At 43.2% G+C, this 24,259-nt stretch overlaps 1 protein-coding gene and 1 pseudogene across 1 annotated transcript; both read right to left on the reverse strand.

Moving 5' to 3' along the window:
- Nucleotides 1–3,720: 3,720 nt before the first annotated feature.
- Nucleotides 3,721–4,863, reverse strand: LOC139477657 (uncharacterized). The gene is made up of 2 exons (XM_071260034.1): nucleotides 4,561–4,863; nucleotides 3,721–4,326 (listed from the first exon to the last, which is right to left on the reverse strand). Exons 1-2 carry the CDS (start codon nucleotides 4,861–4,863, stop codon nucleotides 3,721–3,723), a joined length of 909 nt encoding a protein of 302 aa, XP_071116135.1.
- Nucleotides 4,864–5,009: 146 nt separating this feature from the next.
- LOC139477673 (uncharacterized) lies at nucleotides 5,010–9,281 on the reverse strand (annotated as a pseudogene).
- Between the last annotated feature and the right edge of the window lie 14,978 nt (nucleotides 9,282–24,259).

The following is a 24,259-nucleotide window of genomic DNA, read 5'->3' on the forward strand; positions in this document are numbered from 1 at the left end:
GTTGCTGAATACACTAGGGAGCGAGACTGTTGCTGAATAAACAAAGGAATGGGAATATGTTGTTGAATACACATGGGTGTAGAAATACGTTTATTGAATAGACAAGGGAGCGGAAATATGTTGCTGAATACACAAGGGAGCGGGAATATGTTGCTGAATACACTAGAGAGCGGGAGTATGTTGCTGAATACACAATGGAGCGGAAATATGTTGCTGAATGAAAAAAGGAGCGGGAAAATGTTGCTGAATAGACAAGGGAGCGGGATAATGTTGCTGAATACACAAGCGAGTTGAAATATGTTGCTGAATACACAAGGGATCGGGAATATGTTGCTGAATAAACAAAGGAATCAGAATATGTTGCTGAATACACATGGGAGTAGACATACTTTTTAGTGAATAGACAGGGGAGTGGAAATATGATGCTGAATACACTGCTGAATACACAATATATATAACATATATGTTACTGAATACACAATAGAGAGGGAATATGTTGCTGTATACACAAGGAGCGGGATAATGTTGCTGAATACACAAGGGAGCGGGATAATGTTACTGAATACAGAAGAGAGTGGAAATATGTTCCTGAATACACGAGGGAGCTGGATACTGCTACTAAATGCACAAGGGAGTTGGAATATGTTGCTGAGTACACAAGGGAACGGGACTGTTGCTGAATACACAAGGGAATGGGAATATGTTCCTGCATACACAAGAGATTGTGCATATGATGCTGAATACACAAGGGAGTGGAAATATGTCGCTGAATAGACAAGGAAGTGGGAATATGTTGCTAAATACACAAGGGCGTGGAAATATGTTGCTGAATACACAAGTGAGCGGAAATATGTTACAGAATATAGCAGGGAGTGTAAATATGTTGCTGTATACACAAGGGAGCGGGAATATGTTACTTAATACAGAAGAGAGTGGAAATATGTTGCTGAATACACAAGGGAGCGGGATAAAGCTACTATATACACAAGAGAGCGGAAATATTTGGCTGAAAACACAAGTGAGCGGGAATATGTTGCTGAATAAACAAAGGAATGGGAATATGTTTCTGAATACACATGGGAGTAGAAATACGTTTATTGAATAGACAAGGGACGGGAAATATGATGCTGAATACACAAGGGAGTGGGAATATGTTACAGAATACACAAGGGAGTGGAAATATGTCGCTGAATACACAAGGGAAAGGGAATATGTTGCTGAATACACAAGGGAACGGGATAATGTTACTGAATAAACAAAGGAATGGGAATATGTTTCTGAATACACATGGGAGTAGAAATACGTTTATTGAATAGACAAGGGACGGGAAATATGATGCTGAATACACAAGGGAGTGGGAATATGTTACAGAATACACAAGGGAGTGGAAATATGTCGCTGAATACACAAGGGAAAGGGAATATGTTGCTGAATACACAAGGGAACGGGATAATGTTACTGAATACACAAGGGAGTGGGAATATGTTACTGAATACACAAGCGAGTAGAAATATGTTGCTGAATACACAAGGAAGCGGGAATACGTTACAGAATATACAAGGGAGTTGAAATATGTTACAGAATACACAAGGGAGAGGAAATATGTTCCCCAATACACAAGGGAGCGGAAATATGTTGCTGAATACACAAGGGAGTGGAAATATGTTGCTGAATAGACAAGGGAGTGGAAATATGATGCTGAATACACAAGGGAATGGAAATATGTAGCTGAATAGACAACATAGTTGAAATATGTTGCTGAGTTAATGTGATGTGGATCTTTCACGACTCTAAAGACAATAAACCTGTCACCGACTGTCAATCAAACACCATTATTGACCAATCAGAAAGTCCAAATTGATGCTGAATCCACTTTTTTGTCTGAACAACTTCAAGTATTTCAAAGTGCCGTAGTGATGAAATACTTAATATTGTTGATACATGATTCAACATTGCTATCTTGTAGAGTGTTGTGAGATGGCATGATGGGCAGATGTGAACGGACATATATTTACATACTGTTGTTTTCAAAAGGCACAATCATCAAATCACGGACATCGTTTGATGGAATCTGTAGAATGGTCCCATGTTATGTCTGAGGAAATAAGTCGTGAATTCCTAGTTACAGTTTATGCATCCCCTTGTTGTACTCCAAATACACAGGGCTGAATAATCCGGTGATCGGAGAAATAGTTACAGGAAAAAAGTTACGAACATTTTATTTCATGCACAATGTTTTATTGACATTGCACCGCATATAGCAATCACAGTATTTAGTTTAAAGTCCAAAGTTGCTTATGGAGATTGGACAACAGATTTATGACCTTCAGCGATGTCCAGGCATTGATTCTACAAATGTTTTTGAAGACGAACAAACTTCCTCTTCACCTTCTGGACAGGGATATTGCCGATGGCTTCTTGTATTAGGACAGTGTCCATGGTTGCATATTCTTTAGCATAATCCGTGACAGTACGTATTTCATCACTTCAAACACACACGGGCAAATAATCTATGACAGTAAATGTTTCATCATTTCAAACATATACAATGTGACCACACGTGACGGTATATTATATTTCATCACTTCAAACACTCAAGGGCGAATAATCCATGACAGTAAATGTTTCATCACTTCAAATATGTACGTTCTGATCCGAATCTTTCAGTACAAGTTTCATCACTCCAAACATACACCGGTGCAAAATCCATGACAGAAAATGTGTGATCACTTCAAACACACTGACTGATCAAACATGGCGGTTTATGTGTCATCACTTTAACAACACCCAAACTACCGAGCCTAACTCGGTTAGGACTCAGGAAGAGACTACATATATACGAGTATGTTACGAGCCCCATAGGTGTCCAATAGGAGTCCAATAGGAGTCTAATAGGAGTCTATTAAGAGTTGCATACGAACACAACGATCTCGATACGAGCTGTACGAGTTTGGTACGACTTTGGTACGAGGTGGCTACGAGCTGCTAAATAATTCGGCGGGAATTTGTCACATGATTTAACATGCAGGCTCGTATAGCTCGTATTAGACTCGGTCAACTCGGCAGTAAATTTTGCAGACGAGTTCTGTACGAGCACCACGAGGTCGCCACGGTAATACGAGTAGGACGAGTATGTTACAAGTTTGTTAAGAGTTTGTTAGGAGCTGTCTCGTCCAGACTAGATTATTTACAGACCGCCGTCATATAGCTTGAATATTGCTGAGTGCGGCGTTAAACAACAAACACACAAACAAAATGTTAGGAGTTGGCTGGCGGCCCGACTGTTTTGAGCAGTTCCAGAACTCTCGTAGATCAGTATGATGTATCCCGAGTAACCCCGAGTTTAGTACGACCTCGCTATGAACTCCATACGAGTACCCCCGAGTCAGTTCGGGTTCATACTCGGGACGCAACTCGGCAAAGTGTGAGAACCCCTTTAAAGTCATGATGAATATACTGCCCGCTGAACACGTCCGTCAGTGAACACACTATAAACGCAGTGCTATAACTGGAATACTGTTCAAAGTGGCGTTACACATTGTTAAAGTAAGTCTTAATCGTTGTGCCGAATGATATCATACCCGAGTCGTACCACCACAGACAAATGCACTACAGCTTGTTAATTTTTGTACATCAGTTTTGATTTAATGTCACTTGTTATTGCGAGTGTGAAGCTTCACTTCTTCTAACCTGTCCCACTGGCAACAATCATAGCTTAATTTATGCCTCATCCTGGCGAGCTTCACTATTATATCGTCTTCTGTAAACATAAATATTTGTCTTGAGCCATGGTAGAGTTGCCTGTTTTTGGAGAACGTTACTAGCGGCCATATCAGGTTCAAACCCCTTGCCTGACAGAACACTCTGTACATATGACAAGGGTCTATTGTTAACGTGCGAGAGGCCGCCTTGACCAGGCACTGCCCAGCTCAAAACAATACCTATCTTTGCATGCCTTGCGATATTGTCAACATATACCTCTTCATACTGAGATGGAATATGTTCCGCCACCTCCAGGCTTATGATCCAGTCATATATCGGAAGTCCGTACTGCGGCGCCGTCAGATCTAAAAACCGGACCACCCCACCACTCGTTTCCGGTCCATAGGGGGCGCCATCGAAAGCATCGTAGATAAGAAGTCGACGTGTGGAGTCTAGGTATTTCTTGTAGTCGCCTGGGCCATCCCCGAAACTTGCAACCGTTTGGTTTTGAAAGAATATTGACAGTTGCTCTGCTAGACTTTTGTCACATATATGTGACCCGCCTTCTGATCTACTTGTCTGTCTGCACCATCCACCCGCCGTAGACACCGAGGGCAGCAGCGTCTGCAGGGGAAATACAGATGAACACCACACAGTTAAAACTACGACTTACAACCACTAAGTCTTTAGTCGTACTTCTTAGACTACCCGTGCTTCTAAAACGTTCTACTTTTAAAAGTAAAATTACATAGTAACAATATTATTCGTTAAGGCACTTCGAACATACACCTGGCCAGTAAAATGTCCACACGAGGCGTATAAAAACATACTAGAGAAAACGAATATTTATACACGTACCCTGTTAAGTTTTGCATACAAGTCTATCATTTCACAGCTCATGGCTGCGATTTCTTGTTTGACCTTGTTAAGTGTTTTAGAGAGCTCATTTCTCTGTTTCCGGAACTTCTCAGCTGCCTGCACGGTGACGTGAATCTCAAAACCTCCCTCTCTGTCTGGTATTCTATGGATGCTTTGCTGAAGAAGGGACGACTTCATGACAATGACACCGATTACTCCTAGTACTGAGAGAACCATAACTAATGACATGAACCATTTCTGCCGAGCCATGGTGGGAATCAACCTGTAACGAAATGTAGACATAAATAGGAAGGTAACCAAATGTTGGATGTTATGTTAGATAAACAAATGCGTTGGTGGTAATGTCGGAAATGAAACAATATAGGCGAACATTATTTGAGTTACAAAGCGTTGACGATGTAACAGATGACAAGATGACGCAGCAAACACTACGTACCACTTCCCGGGCACCACACCTGACCATCCAACATACACGCCTGACAATCCAACATACACACACGACCATCCAACCTACGCCTGGCCTTTCTACACACACATGCCTGACCATCCAACATGCACACCTGACCATCGAACATACACACCTGACCATCCAACATACTCACCTGACCATCCAACATACTCACCTGACCATCCAACACACATGCCTGACCATCCAACATACTCACCTGACCATCCAACACACATGCCTGACCATCCAACATACACACCTGACCATCCAACACACATGCCTGACCATCCAACATACTCACCTGACCATCCAACACACACGCCTGGCCTTTCTACACACACACCCGACCATCCAACACACATGCCTGACCATCCAACATACACACCTAACCATCCAACACACATGCCTGACCATCCAACATACACACCTGACCATCCAACATACTCACCTGACCATCCAGCATACACACACGACCATCCAACACACATGCCTGACCATCCAACACACACGCCTAACCATCCAACATACACACCTGACCATCCAACACACATGCCTGACCATCCAACATACTCACCTGACCATCCAACACACACGCCTGGCCTTTCTACACACACACCCGACCATCCAACACACATGCCTGACCATCCAACATACACACCTAACCATCCAACACACATGCCTGACCATCCAACATACACACCTGACCATCCAACATACTCACCTGACCATCCAGCATACACACACGACCATCCAACCTACACCTGGCCTTTCTACACACACACGCCTAACCATCCAACATACTCACCTGACCATCCAACACACATGCCTGACCATCCAACATACTCACCTGACCATCCAACACACACGCCTGGCCTTTCTACACACACACCCGACCATCCAACACACATGCCTGACCATCCAACATACACACCTAACCATCCAACACACATGCCTGACCATCCAACATACACACCTGACCATCCAACATACTCACCTGACCATCCAGCATACACACACGACCATCCAACCTACACCTGGCCTTTCTACACACACACCCGACCATCCAACATACTCACCTGACCATCCAACACACACGCCTAATCATCCAACATACACACACGACCATCCAACACACATGCCTGACCATCCAACATACTCACCTGACCATCCAGCATACACACACGACCATCCAACCTACACCTGGCCTTTCTACACACACATCCGACCATCCAACATACTCACCTGACCATCCACCACACACACCTGACCATCCAACATGCACACCTAACCATCCAACACACACACCCGACCATCCAACACACACACGCCTGACCATCCAACATGCACACCTGACCATCCAACACACACGCCTGACCATCCAACATGCACACCTGACCATCCAACACACACGCCTGACCATCCAACATGCACACCTGACCATCCAACACACACGCCTAACCACCCAACAGACGCCTGACCACCCACCACACACACCTGACCATCCAACACACAAGCCTGACCATCCAACACACACACGCCTGACCATCCAACATACATGCCTGACCATCCAACATGCACACCTGACCATCCAACACACACGCCTGACCATCCAACACACATGCCTGACCATCCAACATACTCACCTGACCATCCAACATACTCACCTGGCCTTTCTACACACACACCCGACCATCCAACACACATGCCTGACCATCCAACACACACGCCTGACCATCCATCACACATGCCTGACCATCCAACACACATGCCTGACCATCCAACATACACACCTAACCATCCAACACACATGCCTGACCATCCAACATACACACCTGACCATCCAACATACTCACCTGACCATCCAGCATACACACACGACCATCCAACACACATGCCTGACCATCCAGCATACACACACGACCATCCAACCTACACCTGGCCTTTCTACACACACACCCGACCATCCAACATACTCACCTGACCATCCAACACACACGCCTAATCATCCAACATACACACGCGACCATCCAACACACATGCCTGACCATCCAACATACTCACCTGACCATCCAGCATACACACACGACCATCCAACCTACACCTGGCCTTTCTACACACACATCCGACCATCCAACATACTCACCTGACCATCCACCACACACGCCTGACCATCCAACATGCACACCTGACCATCCAACACACACGCCTGACCATCCAACATGCACACCTGACCATCCAACACACACGCCTGACCATCCAACATGCACACCTGACCATCCAACACACACGCCTAACCACCCAACAGACGCCTGACCACCCACCACACACACCTGACCATCCAACACACAAGCCTGACCATCCAACACACACACGCCTGACCATCCAACATACATGCCTGACCATCCAACATGCACACCTGACCATCCAACACACACGCCTGACCATCCAACACACACGCCTGACCATCCAACACACATGCCTGACCATCCAACATACATGCCTGACCATCCAACATACATGCCTGACCATCCAACACACATGCCTGACCATCCAACACACATGCCTGACCATCCAACACACATGCCTGACCATCCATCACACATGCCTGACCATCCAACACACATGCCTGACCATCCAACATGCACACCTAACCATCCAACACACATGCCTGACCATCCAACATACACACCTGACCATCCAACATACTCACCTGACCATCCAGCATACACACACGACCATCCAACCTACACCTGGCCTTTCTACACACACACGCCTAACCATCCAACATACTCACCTGACCATCCAACACACATGCCTGACCATCCAACATACTCACCTGACCATCCAACACACACGCCTGGCCTTTCTACACACACACCCGACCATCCAACACACATGCCTGACCATCCAACATACACACCTAACCATCCAACACACATGCCTGACCATCCAACATACACACCTGACCATCCAACATACTCACCTGACCATCCAGCATACACACACGACCATCCAACCTACACCTGGCCTTTCTACACACACACCCGACCATCCAACATACTCACCTGACCATCCAACACACACGCCTAATCATCCAACATACACACACGACCATCCAACACACATGCCTGACCATCCAACATACTCACCTGACCATCCAGCATACACACACGACCATCCAACCTACACCTGGCCTTTCTACACACACATCCGACCATCCAACATACTCACCTGACCATCCACCACACACACCTGACCATCCAACATGCACACCTAACCATCCAACACACACACCCGACCATCCAACACACACACGCCTGACCATCCAACATGCACACCTGACCATCCAACACACACGCCTGACCATCCAACATGCACACCTGACCATCCAACACACACGCCTGACCATCCAACATGCACACCTGACCATCCAACACACACGCCTAACCACCCAACAGACGCCTGACCACCCACCACACACACCTGACCATCCAACACACAAGCCTGACCATCCAACACACACACGCCTGACCATCCAACATACATGCCTGACCATCCAACATGCACACCTGACCATCCAACACACACGCCTGACCATCCAACACACATGCCTGACCATCCAACATACTCACCTGACCATCCAACATACTCACCTGGCCTTTCTACACACACACCCGACCATCCAACACACATGCCTGACCATCCAACACACACGCCTGACCATCCATCACACATGCCTGACCATCCAACACACATGCCTGACCATCCAACATACACACCTAACCATCCAACACACATGCCTGACCATCCAACATACACACCTGACCATCCAACATACTCACCTGACCATCCAGCATACACACACGACCATCCAACACACATGCCTGACCATCCAGCATACACACACGACCATCCAACCTACACCTGGCCTTTCTACACACACACCCGACCATCCAACATACTCACCTGACCATCCAACACACACGCCTAATCATCCAACATACACACGCGACCATCCAACACACATGCCTGACCATCCAACATACTCACCTGACCATCCAGCATACACACACGACCATCCAACCTACACCTGGCCTTTCTACACACACATCCGACCATCCAACATACTCACCTGACCATCCACCACACACGCCTGACCATCCAACATGCACACCTGACCATCCAACACACACGCCTGACCATCCAACATGCACACCTGACCATCCAACACACACGCCTGACCATCCAACATGCACACCTGACCATCCAACACACACGCCTAACCACCCAACAGACGCCTGACCACCCACCACACACACCTGACCATCCAACACACAAGCCTGACCATCCAACACACACACGCCTGACCATCCAACATACATGCCTGACCATCCAACATGCACACCTGACCATCCAACACACACGCCTGACCATCCAACACACACGCCTGACCATCCAACACACATGCCTGACCATCCAACATACATGCCTGACCATCCAACATACATGCCTGACCATCCAACACACATGCCTGACCATCCAACACACATGCCTGACCATCCAACACACATGCCTGACCATCCATCACACATGCCTGACCATCCAACACACATGCCTGACCATCCAACATGCACACCTGACCATCCAACACACATGCCTGACCATCCAACATACATGCCTGACCATCCAACATACATGCCTGACCATCCAACACACACGCCTGACCATCCAACACACACGCCTGACCATCCAACATACATGCCTGACCATCCAACATACATGCCTGACCATCCAACACACATGCCTGACCATCCAACATACATGCCTGACCATCCAACACACATGCCTGACCATCCAACATACATGCCTGACCATCCATCACACATGCCTGACCATCCAACATACATGCCTGACCATCCATCACACATGCCTGACCATCCAACACACACACGACCATCCAACACACATGCCTGACCATCCATCACACATGCCTGACCATCCAACACACATGCCTGACCATCCAACATACATGCCTGACCATCCAACACACATGCCTGACCTTTCTACATCCATGCCTGACGATCAAATATACACACACGACCATCCAACCATGGCCTGACCATCCAACATGCACACCTGACCATTCAACACACATGCCTGACCATCCAACACACCTGCCTGACCATCCAACATGCACGCCTGACCATCCAACACACATGTCTGACCATCCAGCATACATGCCTGACCATCCAACACACATGCCTGACCATCCAACATAGATGCCTGACCATCCAACACACATGCCTGACCATCCAGCATACACACACGATCGACCACCCAGCATACACACACGATCGACCATCCAACATACACATACCAACATCCACATACAACCGTTCAACATACACACACGACCATCCAACATACACACACGACCATCCAACAAACACACTACCATCCAACATACACGCAAACGACCTTCCAACATAAACACTACCATCCAACATACACACACACGACCATCCAACAAACACACTACCATCCAACAAACACACACCACCATCCAAAAGCCGCGGCACAACGTACACCTTTATATCTCCTGTTAACTAACTTTTCATTATATTCGTTGACGGATCACTAGAAATACGGTCCATTTCAATGCTTCCCCATGTACTAAATTAAGGATGATGATATTTAATAGGCAACTGACTTCAAACGCATTGTATCAACTTATTTTTCATGAACAATGTAATTGATTTCTATCTGTTTAAAGTTGAAAACTATGATATATATTACAATATATATTAGCGGGAACATAACTGTCGTGCAGTACTCGCTAAGATGCAGATATTCCGAGAAGATTTGGGCATACAGGACTATTTGACTACCGCTTTGTATTATACCCAATGTTTGCTTGGGATGAAATCTCCGGTAAAGACCGTTACAAGTTACACCGCCTTTGTCGATGTCACGTAACCAACCAATATTTATCGAGAGCCAACACTGTGAGCTTCAGACAATAAAAGAATCCATTGTTGTTGCCTTCAATCTTGCCTCATTTGTTGATTGCATGTTTGATCGACAAATGCAATTTTTTCATAATGTGTTAATATTTAATGCAACGTATTCACAGACTGTGCAGTTCGAAATGTACATGCCATATCCAAGTAGCGTTCAGCATGTAAAATGTGGGTTATGTGAGGTTCGGCGACGTCTCATTTGATACAGCTTTGTTTCTATAGTGTCACTGTGTTTATATCGACTCCACGGAACAGAACACGTTTTGGAACTGTTTTATAATATTTTCAGGACATGATCTGTTATAGCTGCTTGGAACTTCAACCATTTTTTTTTATCATTCATGCCAAATGGTCAAATCTATCTAATTTTGTCAGTAATAATTTATTATATCATTTGAATACATTGTCAATTTTACGAGTCGTGAAATAAAAGCGACAAAATCCTTTTTCTAATCTGAAGAAATATCTACTAAAAGCAGAGTACAAATACTATTGCGAGCAGGGATAGATCCAGGATGTATAAAAAGGGAGTAGGAGTGTGTGTCCACCTTGGCCTTTTGTAACTTCAAGGGCAGGGGCGGTCCAAACAAATAGCCTACCCCAAAAGGCACAAACACTATGTGTAAACCATTATTAGTAATGTTACTTTAACAACCGCATCGACATGTTATCATGGTAGGAATTGCGCATGCAAAATGTCATCAGATGTGAAAAAGGGGTGTTGGCATCCCCTCCACCCACCCCCAAGGTACTTGTAGATCTGTCAGAGATGTTCAGCATGAACTTTACGACTTTCTGAGGAAGTGTTCCTGCTGACACAACCTGATTGGGATGGCTCGAATACTCTCGTTGGAGCTCACCTATACTACTTCCGGGTATATATCTTCGGTGTCATTGTCCGGGAATGTGTGGTCGCTAGGAAGAAGGTCTATATTTCCCAGGTGGATATGGTTGCTAGAGAAGTTGTGGTCGCCAGATAGGAGATATACATGTATATTATCCAGGGTTGGTGTGATCACCAGGGAGGAGACATATATTAGCAAGGCATGGCTTTCGAAAAGAGAAGATATATATTCCCCATTGAGGGTGTGGTCGCCAGGAAGAAGATACATATTCGTTAGAGACGGAAATATATAATCTACAGCGAGGGTGTGGTCGCCAGATAGGAGATATATATTATCCAGGGAGGTTGTGGTCGCGAGATTGGAGACATATTCGCCAGGGAGGGTGTGGTCGCCAGATAGGAGATATATGTCTTCTCCAGGGAGGGTGTGGTCGCCAGATAGAAGATATATATTCTCCAGGGAGGTTGCGGTCGCCAGATAGGAGATATATATGTTCTCCATGGAGGGTGTGGTCGCCAGACAGGATACATGTATTCTCTAGGGAGGGTTAGGTCGCCAGATAGGAGACATACTCGCTAGAGAAGGTATGGTTGGCAGATAGGAGATATATATTCTTCAGGGAGGGTGTGGTCGCCAGACAGGAGATATGTATTCTCCAGGGAGGGTGTGGAAGCTAGATAGGAGACATATTCGCCAGGGAGGGTGTGGTCGCCAGATAGTAGATATATATTCTCCAGGGAGGGTGTGGTCGCCAGATAGGAGATATATATTCACCAGGGAGGGTTAGGTCGCCAGATAGGAGACATATTCGCCAGGGAGGGTGTGGTCGGCAGATAGGAATATGTCTTCTCCAGGGAGGGTGTGGTCGGCAGATAGGAGATATATATTCTCCAGGGAGGGTGTGGTCGCCAGATAGGAATATATATTCTCCAGGGAGAGTGTGGTCGCCAGATAGGAGACATATTCGTCAGGGAGGGTGTGGTCGCCAGATAGTAGATATATATTCTCCAGGGAGAGTGTGGTCGCCAGATAGGAGACATATTCGTCAGGGAGGGTGTGGTCGCTAGATAGTAGATATATATTCTCCAGGGAGAGTGTGGTCGCCAGATTGGAGACATATTCGCCAGGGAGGGTATGGTCGACAGATAGGAATATATATTCTCCAGGGAGAGTGTGGTCGCCAGATAGGAGACATATTCGCCAGGGAGGGTATGGTCGGCAGATAGGAATATATATTCTACAGGGAGGGCGTGATCGCCAGATAGGAGACATATTCGCCATGCTGTCGCCAGGTCGGAGATACATTTTGGCCAGGAAGGAGACGTGTATTTGTCAGGGAGGGTTTGCCCACCAGATAGGACACATTTGTTCATCGTGCAAGGTGTGGGCTACCGTAATGGACCGTCTTAAGTCATTTACATGATCTAGGTATATATTTTCTTGCCAGATTCTATTGAAAAAAATACGATGTCTTAGATGTTTGTAGTAACAGCAACTTAACAATGATTAATCACAACAAATACATGAATTGCAAACACAAAATTAAGATTCGAAGACATTCTGTTCATAACTGTCATAAACTTTTGCAATTGAATTATACGGTGAAATATTAAATAAATAACAAAATGCATGAAACGACAAAATAGGCATATGCTACCGGCCGTGCCTAAATATACATATTAGCAATGTTTTGCTCAATATTTTCACTCACAGTTTTTCTCACGTTAACAAGTTGTTCTTAAAATACGGAGACAGTCTTCTCCTTGGCTGCCGTTCACTGTGTATACTTTGATATTTGCTTCGAACAATCTACTTTCAGTGTGTGTCCAACAGAGTACACTCTCCTCCACCAGCAACCGAGGACATACTCCATCACAAGCCAGGGGCAAAGGGGCTACTAGCCATTTCCTGTGTCTATCTGATATTGCTGGATGGGAGCCTAGTTGTACCACCCACACTGACGGGGGTAGCAGCATCGTGATCGATGGACATACCTTAGTCAATCAATCTTCCCCGTCATCACGAGGCTCGCGTGCAGGTCTGCTTTGGGACATGTTAGTTTGTGTCTGTATTGGAAACTGATATGCATATCAGACATTACGATCTGTAACGATGTCATGATTTCAGTTGCCTCTCACTCTGCAAATTGTATATAGCAAATCCAGCTGATTGTACTACTTGTGTATTTTTATAAAAGACGACATTCAAATATATCAAGATCTTACTATCACTTTACATTTTATTTGCATACAAACTATTTACAGACGTACCTCAGATACAAAGTTTATATATCAATTATTCGTAGTTTTCAAAAAGCATTACCCATTCTGATGTTCATTTTGCCATTAACACTCCGTCACTGACACCATTGCTATGAATTATTTTGGCATGATAAATGTCAAGTTATTGAGGATGCTGTTTTCATGTGATCTTATTCGAATATTATGAACGCTAACATTGATATGCATTTCATCATTACCTGTATACGTACCAGTCCATGAAGCAAGAGTTATATTATATATCAAATTTAAACAAGGACAAAGTAAAGGACTAAAAAAAACAATTTGCAACTAAAACGAAACAAATCTTACCTGCGGCTTCTGACACATACCTCTGAACGCCGGGCTCTAAAATTAAACTTTTGTTTAAGTGGGTTTTCACAAGTTGATTTTCCGGCACACAGCCGTCCCACATAGTTGACCAGCGCGAGGACAACAATAACATTTGATAGACCTAAATGTCCAGACGTGATTTGGACGTTTGATCAAGAAACCTGAATAATTTTGTGTGAATCTCCCGGGCACAGAATTGAGAGTTCATACTAAGAGAGGTAACTCTAATCTTTGTTTACTAGCTCAAGTCACAATAAGTAAACAAAATGAGTTTATCGCAGTTTGTTTCCGATGGATTTTTTACGCGGCATAAACAAATGGCCGTAGCCTTGCATCTTACGTATCCCCTGGCACGATTCGCGAGGGGGGTTTAAAATATTTCGGAATTTTTCAAAACAAATCCTACTTCAAGCTGATGGGCCATGAAGTCTCGTCCAGGGTTATGTTCATTATGAAGGAGAGATAGTTGGTGTTTGAGTGTGGAGTAAACGGCGATACGTGACGACGACAGTGAGGACCCCTTGTTTCGTGTCACCATGGCCTGTTGACTGATCAGAGAATTACACCTGTTCCCGGACCTTAAGGGGATAGTATTGATTTGAGAGCAAAGATGTTATAGCTTGCCATACCATTTAAAACGCCCCTTTTTGCTTGGAGAGAATGTATTCCCACATTGTTTTGTAATGAATTTAATTAGCACGTGAATGTTTGAAATGGCTGTTATTACTGTTATTACTGCAACCCGTGTATTTGTGAGAATATGAACATATATTCTTATAAAATTCACACGTATAATATAATAAATATATTTACAGTTCGAAAGGTTATTTGTTGTCAAGCCACTCCAAAGTCATTTGCTTGCTTCTGGAATGCATAAGGAAACTGTACTTAGCTTTATTCAGCTATCACCACCACCGTCTCCACCATCCTCTCCACGTCATTCATGTGCGAGTTCCAATACCGGAACTTTACTTTGTGAGTTATGTGCACATTCAGTTTGGCGACAAAATGTAAAATACAATTATTCATTCAAAGACGATAGTGATTCTTAAACAATGTTTAGGAAACAACCGAAAAACGTTTAGGAAACATCAAGGTGTGGCATGTGCCACTTTCTAAGACCTGAAAGCACGGGACGTACGATGTCCCCCTGGGCATTATTCCATGAATCACCAACAGTGACACTGAGTTAGGATGTACTAATATAATATAACGTCACTTTACTAAGATTAAGCCATCAATTTAAATAATCTAGTAACAGACTTAAAACAAAATCACATTTCTCACTGAGAACTAAGGTGTCAAGGCAAAGTCTTCAGGAAGCTATTTCCTACCTTAAAGACTAACGGAATCAGAGCCCTAGTTACCATCTAGACCCACCCTAGTATCAATCACAGTACTAGATTGTAGATGGACCGTCCCTTTATGCAAATACAGTACTAGATTGTAGATGGACCGTCCCTACTTATGCAAATACAGTACTAGATTGTAGATAGACCGACCCAACTTGTGCAATCGCAGTAAACACGTCCCATTTTAATTCTGGAAACCCAATTTCGGTCAAAGGTGTTTACAAAATTCAACATGCTGTTTTCATGAATTCATACACAGGAACAAAAAATGAAAAGAAATTGTTTCGAAAACTCAAAATGTAAACTATGTCGCCCATTGCGAGAATATTTTCCTTTGCTCAAAACTGGTGTTTCTACAAGTGTCATGACACATAATTCAACTCACTTAAACTTTATTCAACTAAATAATAGCGTTATTAAAATATTTCCCCCACGGGCGAGAAATTGTTACTTTGCTTAAAACTCATGGGTTGTTGATTTTGCAAATACATGGAGGTGTTTCAACAAGCATCATGACATACTTCAAGTCCGTTTAACCTAATAACGTTATTAAAATACTTAACTCGTGGGAGAAAACGTTTGGTGCATGGTCCAGCAAATATATTCCTTTGTTCAAAATTTAACTTCTTTCGTGGTTATGCAGATGTGAAACTAAATGTATCATGACACATATTTCAAATAATTGTAACATTGTTCAACTATTAAAGTTTTTAGTCTTATTAAAATTGGCCGACTTCTTGGTTTTGCGAAAACACAAAGGTGTAAAGCAACTAAATTTTTAGCGCTTTAAAACTTGACATGCAAACAAAAATCATCCAAGATTAAAATATTATATATATATAACAAGTGTCACAGAATATACAGTTGATAAGTAACATCAATTCATGTATGAAGAACATAAACATAAAGTCATGTTTCAATGTTTTTACACAATAATTACATTTAAAAACATATCTTATTAAACGGGGTTGTCCGTGACACACCTACATAAATATCAATCTATTTACACAATAATTTTAAGCATGTCACTGAAACATTTACAAGCATGAAGCAGCTATGAGTCCTTCGCTTGGATGAGGTCGGCTGGCCTGAAAAGTGAAACAGAAGGCTTTCTGTTTGCTGCTCAGGGCCAGTCACATCCCACTCGAAACCGCCAATGTGTGATTTTGCATCAAAATGTTAATATGAAATGTAAATTATGTAGTGAATTTAATGAGACTGTCCAACACATTGTCAGTGGATGCCCAGCTTTGGCACAAACACAGTATCTTAATCGACATGATGGATTGACTCGATCATTTTGTTACCGTCTTCGCCATGCTTGTGGTTTTGACACAAAGGTCAATCCATGGTACGACCCGAAATATGTAGAGGGCGTCATGGAAAATGTTAAACACAAAATTCTTTGGAATAAGTCCGTATGCAGCCTGACACGTATCCAGGCCAACACACCTGATCTTGTCCTTTTTTGATACATCCAATGAAATTATTCATATTATTGAATTTGCTGTCCCTTATATCACCGTTGTGATTGACAAGATTCAGGAAAAACATTGTAAATATGCAAACCTCACGTTCGAAATGTCACGCTTGCATCCAAAGTACCAAGTTGTCCAACTCCCCATGTTCTCGCTGCCTTAGGTAAGGTACCTCCCAATCTGTTGACTGACATAGGGAGAGTACCCGGGTTTGCTACCAGGAATACAGTCCTTCTGACAATTTGGGTAATGCAGAAGGCTGCAGTGTTGGGGAGTCTTCACATTCTCCTAGAAGTCGTGGGTGGGTTTGACCAGGTAGCTTGTTTGCTGTGTTTTTCGGGTGTTTTTTTTATTGTTTGTTTGTTTTAAATGCGGCCGAGTAGGCCTGTTTTGAATAGATAAATGCCTAGTGCTTTATAGGTTTGTAAGTTATTGGAGGGGTTTAGTAGAGTTGCTTGTGCCATTTGGTTGTTGTAGTTTGGTTCGGATTCGGAATCTAAATCTGCAAGATGACAGACAAAATCCTGTCATAAAATGGCCGACTTCGACGGGCAGATTATGGTCACAGGTTCTATGTTTCAGAATAGGATAATATATTTGTTTAGATGGGGGAAGAACGTTTTCAAATGACGGAATATCTTTATATTATATATATCATATAGATCTTTCATTTCTTCAATGTCTGTATCACGTTCTTCAACGATGTGTTTATTTACAGTGCAATCATCTTTCAGTGCTCTAGTCTTTGCATTAAGATCAACCATAAGTAAAATATAATCTCTCTCCGCTTGCTTTTGCAAAATGGATTGTTCTACACGGAAATATATGTCATCTTTTGCATATTTAGAACCTTCTGGGGGTAGATACAATATTCCTAGATACAGGCCATTGTCAAAGTTAAATAATGACTTGGATATATAGAACCATTTAACTTATTTACAATAGTAATGAACAAGAGAAATATAGTCAGAGTATTTGCCACCAGACTTCCTTTGGAAACTGGTTCTATGATGTAAGTACAGCTGATAACCTTCAATGTCAAGATCATCAAAGGAATATGTTTTTGTTTCTTGCAAACCAATTTTAACAGCTTTATCGATTAGGGAGGTATATTAAGGATATTCTAATTTCCTTTTGAGTCCACACACATTGAGGCTTATAAACGTATGCATGTTTACAGTGTTGGGAGAATACTGATCATTAGATTTGTCTATATTGTTTATTACCTCATGTGTTATGCTGGAGCCATTCTGTAGTGGAGTAAGTTGGTTAATAATAGTTGATATATTATCAGGATTATAGTTCTGATAATGTGTCTCAGAGCAACAGGTTCACTCGTTAACATAAACATTGCAAATCATTGGTATGAGTAGGATTTGTTTGTGAAGACTGTAAAGTCTCTGGGTTGGCATTTCCATCAGAAATCCTATGTTTATATACAATATTCAATGTTGAATCATAGACAGTGTTACTTATACCAATGCTGTTTACAGTATTTACATTAGCTACCTTATCAGCAGTATGAAGAGCAGTACAATCCCTAGTAATAGAGTTCTCTTCCTCATCTACATGCACAGCATGAGGTACATCTACATTGTACAAGTCCTCGAGACCACAACCGTCGTGTCCCTATGGTCTAGAGTTAGATGTAGTGTTAGACCTGGTGCTGGAGACCCTGTATGGGGGTGGCACAGGCACATCCTTGAGTTTGTTCTCAATGTACAGTTTATCAACTGTTATGTGGGCTTTCTTGTTCTCTCTCCAAGCCTCCCTCGGTAGAGACCTAAGAACATCCTTCCTACTTCTGCTCACCTCCTCTGGGAGCTGCTCGGATATACTATAATCTTGTCCCTTGAGTTCCCTCCCAGCCGTCTTAACAGCATCCCTTTTCACAGTATAAAAAAAACCTGGCATGGTTTAACATGGTGTTAGGGGTTTTCTGTAGTTGTTGTTGCATTAGGTGTTTAAGAGGTCGCCTTCTGCATAGGCAATTTCGGCTGACCTGTCCCTCTTTGGGACTCCTGTGTGTGAGAAGGGTTCACATATCTATTGTGAGTTCGGTGTTCACATAATTTCAGTTTTGGCATTGATATGATTTCTATTTTCTTATATTGATATGATTTCATTTTTATTCTTGGCAGCTCTGTTTATATACGTTCCAGCAGCTGTCCATCACTCAGAAATAGAGATCTATGACAGATAGCGGATCTAACTGCAATTCTTGTTTTAACCTAGCCCGGGCTGGGGCATGGTCTTGACATTCTAGTAACAGGTGGTCAATGGTTTCAGCCTGATTGCAAGATGAACAAACCTTGTCATAGTGCTTTTCGTGACCAAGTCTGAGGCGTGAGATAGCAGTTTCAATTTCCCTTTCATTTGAGAATGAGTTTGGCTTTTGTTGGACCTTGGGTTGAATTTTGTATAGCCATCTGCCGATCTTACTTGCGTCCCATTGGGCTTGCCATCTTTTTGCTATGGAGGCTTTGATTTTGCTTTTTATCTCTAGTTTACTAAAGGGAATAGGCTGTATATCCGCTGTGTCTAGAGCTAGCTTCGCCAGTGAGTCTGCTTTTTCATTTCCATGAAATATCTATGTGAAAGGGGGTCCAACACAGCTCCACCTGTTGCCCTTGGTCCGATAGTTTTGTATATTCGTATAGAATATTGTTGACTGTGTTTGGCCTGGAGTTTCTCCCACTGATGGCCTGAAGTGCACTTAGCGAGTCTGATAGGACGACTGCCTTTGCTTCCGGGAGTTCCGGTATGAGTTTGAGTGCGTGATGAATTGCCTCCAATTTAGCCGTGAATACTGACTGACCATCAGGCAAGCGAACTGAATGTGCTTGTGGTTTGGAGCTGTGGATATGGATCCCGTAACCAGCACTGTTGTTGCTAGGATTCTTGGATCCATCAGTGTATATATGGGCCCAGCTGTCCCAGGTAGTTTGAATTTTAGTGATAGCTACTGATCGTAGTAGGGTTGGGTTTTCTCTTTAAGTGACTTCTGATGTTAAAGCAGTGTCAACTTTGGGAGTTTGTAAAGTCCATGGAGGGTGTAACCCTTTGTAGTGACTTTCTGGAGGCTGAATGTCATCGCAATTGTGACTTCGAATGAGTTCACGTACTAATGTCCCAGATGGCTTTAGTGAGGGATTTTTTCGAGCTAGGGCTTCAACTCGAGCCTTTTTGTCTTGCCATATCTTTTTAACCAAAGGGTTTGATGTTCGTCCCCAGAACGATAATATTGCCTGCTCTCTTCTTAGTTTCAATGGGAGTTCTCCCGTTTCTACTTGTAGTGCTTCTAGTGAGGTGCCTGTCGCTGCGCCTGTGGCCAGCATTAGGGCTTTGTATTGTTTTCTGTCTAGGCGCCTCAAGACAGTATTTGATGCTGAGTGAAAAGCCTCACAACCATAGTCAATTTTTGATCTGATAAGAGCTTTGCAGAGGTCCAGCTGAGTGTCCCTCGATGTGCCACAAGATGTGCCTGAAATTGCCCGTAATACGTTCAGGTCTTTTTGACATCTGTTTTCCACATATTCTATATGCTTGCGCCAAGTGAGGTGTTGATCAAGGATAACTCCAAGAAATATTGCAGATTTTTCGAATTTGATAGGTGTGCCTTTTATGGAGACACAGGGTATCATAGCATCTTTCCCCCGGCGTTTGAATAGAACTCCAACCGTGTTTTCACTTGAAAGGGTGAATCCCCATTTATTGCACCGTTGATCTACTCCGTCCAGGGCTGACTGGAGTTTTTTCTGATTTGTGAGATATCTCTGTGTTTTACCCATATTGCTCCGTCATCAGCGAACTTAGAAGTTTGGGTAGGAGAGTTGACATGACATTTTCTGTACTTACTTACTTACTTACTTACTTCGGAGTCCATACCACACAACCAACTAAAACCACACAATCCTTCCGACTCCCAAATAACCAATCAATATTCACGGCAGAACTAATGGGCATGGCCTCAGCCCTCCACAATCAAGAATCCAAAAACCACCAAAAAATCCTAATACTTACTGACTCCCTAAGTGGACTACAAGCCCTCCAAAACAAAAATACCAAAAACCGACCTAAATTAATAAATCAAATACTTAAAAGCTCCAACGACCTAACAAAAGCAGGCAAACAAATAACCTTCTTGTGGATACCCGCCCACGTAGGAATATACGGTAATGAAAACGCCGATAAAGCAGCTAAACTATCCCTCAAAATCCCAGAAATAAGCTTAAACTTACCCATCTCAAAATCAGAAATTAAAAGTGTAAACAAACAAAAAATCACAAAAAATGGCATAACCTATATCTAAACTCAAATAGCCAAATCAAAAGAGTGCTCAGCAAACCACTAACCAAACCAAAAATTCTCCATCCATCAAAACAAATCGACAGAGTAATCACTAAACTCCAAACAGGACACACCAACCTAAATAACCACCTAAATTTTTTTTAAAAACACACTACAGGTAACTGCCCACACTGCAAACAACCAGAAACCCCAGAACACGCACTCATCCACTGCACACACTACCTAACACATCGAACCGCATTACAAACCACCCTCAATCTAAACAAGGCTCTCACTCTAGAAGCAATACTAAACCCACAAAATAAACTAGAAAACTTCAAGGCCTTAGGCGTATTCTTAATAAAAACGGAACTAATAAAACGCATCTAAAACCATAATAACCTACCAAATCAAAATCACACAAACAAACAATCATCCACCATACCCAGCTCCCTTAGTTCTCCTCCCCAACCCCATCGGCATATATTCCAAATCTCAAAATTCCCAAATTCTATATAAGCAACCCCTAGAGCCCCCTCTTAGGTTGCACAGACCACCCTCGCCCCTTTCGGAAACACATTAAATGGCCTGGCCGGGCCCGTGTGCGAAATACGCATCAGTCGGAAAGCGCACGTTAAATCTCCAAAGTAAGTAAGTAAGTAAGTAAGTGAACATTTCATCCAGTTGTGTCACAGGTCCCGTACTGTACACAACCCTCCGCGCCAACCAAGCTCGGTTCGCTCACCAGCTTAAACTGCACGGTTGTCAATCACCCAGGCCCCTGGGACTGACAAATATGAACTTGGAAATGGAGATGGCGGACTTATGTCCAGAAATTACAATTGTTGAGAGTTCGCCCAACTCTCAAGAGAACCAGCCCAGTTCTCGAAAGGGTCAGCCCAACCCAAATGAAGGGAATCCCTTCACTCTGGTCACCAGAAAAACTGCCAAAAGAACAGCCAACTTGACTTATAGTCAAGCCACGCTAAATGTCCCTGACCGTTTTCAGGACAGATTCACGCTCTCAGGAACTAAAAACAAAGAAAATATCGATTATAGTGCCCTATGGGCTCAAGGCATGCTTAAACGCAAACAGCCTCAATCTAGCCCACCTAAGGCTAAAATGGTACAGAAAAGACAAAAAATGGTCTCATCAGAATCAAAGACACAGCAAAATAGAAGACCACAAACCAAATGGGAAAAAGTAGTCTTTAGCGCAGACTTCTCCCAAGATCTTAATAAGATCCTAACAGCTCAAGATATTGCCAAAGAGCTGAAGCACAAAAATATTAATCGAATAAATAAGTGTGGAAGAGGGTATGTTGTTGTCGGGGACAACCTCACAGAGTCAAATGATATGCCCAAAAGCATAAACGGGATCAAACTCAAATGGGATACCCCAAAGTGGCTTAGCAATGTCAGATGTGCGGTACATCTAGACAAAAAAATTAATGACGACGAGCTTTATCAAATTGTCTGTCAAGCTCAAAAGAAAGTCACCCAACCTACAATCCTGTCGGCATTCAGGATCAAATCAATGGGCACAAACAACACACGAGTAGTAATACTCACATTACTTGGACAGTCAGTCCCCGGCCACCTTAATCTAGGTGGTAAGGACATAGAAACCATGCCATACAGGAAAAGGCCAACCCAATGCACAACTGTATGCTCTATGGACATACGAAAACATCATGTAACCAGCCACCCAAGTGCAAAAACTGTTCCCGAGTTTCTTGCAAAGAAAACTGCAACACATGGTGTACAAACTGCAGGAAAGAGGGTCATTCATCCTTGGCGCCGAAATGTCCTAAACGCTTGCTCATCAGCAAACGTATAAATAAAATACCTACTCAGCAATCTGAATCCAAATCTATTCAACCCAATGAGGTCGAAAAAACCCAAGCGACTACTGATCATTCTGCTGAGCAAACAATCGAATCTGTGAGCACTGAGCAAACAATCGAATCTGTGAGCACTGATCCGCCTGCTCACAGGCACAAAGCCACTGCAAAACGCAAGGGGAAAAAGACCCAAGCTCCCCAATCAAACCCCATGCCTTCTAATCCTCAAACTGAGGAACACAGTAAACGAATCAGTCAGGCAAAGAAAACACCAGCTCATGGTAAACAAAAGACTCAGAACACAAACAAAGTTGTAGAGTTCATTGCAACGGCATTGATCCAAATTACAAGCAGAAAAATGAGTGTCAAAGCCAAAGCCACTTGCATCCTCAAACTGGCTTCCAAAATAATGAAATACAAAGGAACAAAGAAACAGTTCCTAAATAGGGTATGCCCTAAAACTCAATAAGCGCTCATCTATAAATTATCATGGACTTGCTTTTACTACATGACGAAGATTTCTCCACTACTGAGGAAACAATAGACACTACTCCAACTAAAACAAACCAAACTTCCCAACCAGCCAACACCCCAAACCTAAATAACCTCACCTTACTCCTAGCATATATGCATAGTCAAAACTCACCAAAAGCTAGTATGGAATCCTTCCACAAAGTAGCTTTCAATCTAAAATTAACCGATCTTCCCTTCTTCCTCTTTAACCTCCGTCTAAAAAAACTCACCGAATAAAATAAAAACTAAAAACTAAATCACCAATCACCCGAAACC

This window comes from Haliotis cracherodii, unplaced genomic scaffold, assembly GCF_022045235.1.
Source record: "Haliotis cracherodii isolate W230 unplaced genomic scaffold, xgHalCrac1.p SCAF_34, whole genome shotgun sequence".
Lineage (NCBI taxonomy): Eukaryota > Metazoa > Mollusca > Gastropoda > Lepetellida > Haliotidae > Haliotis > Haliotis cracherodii.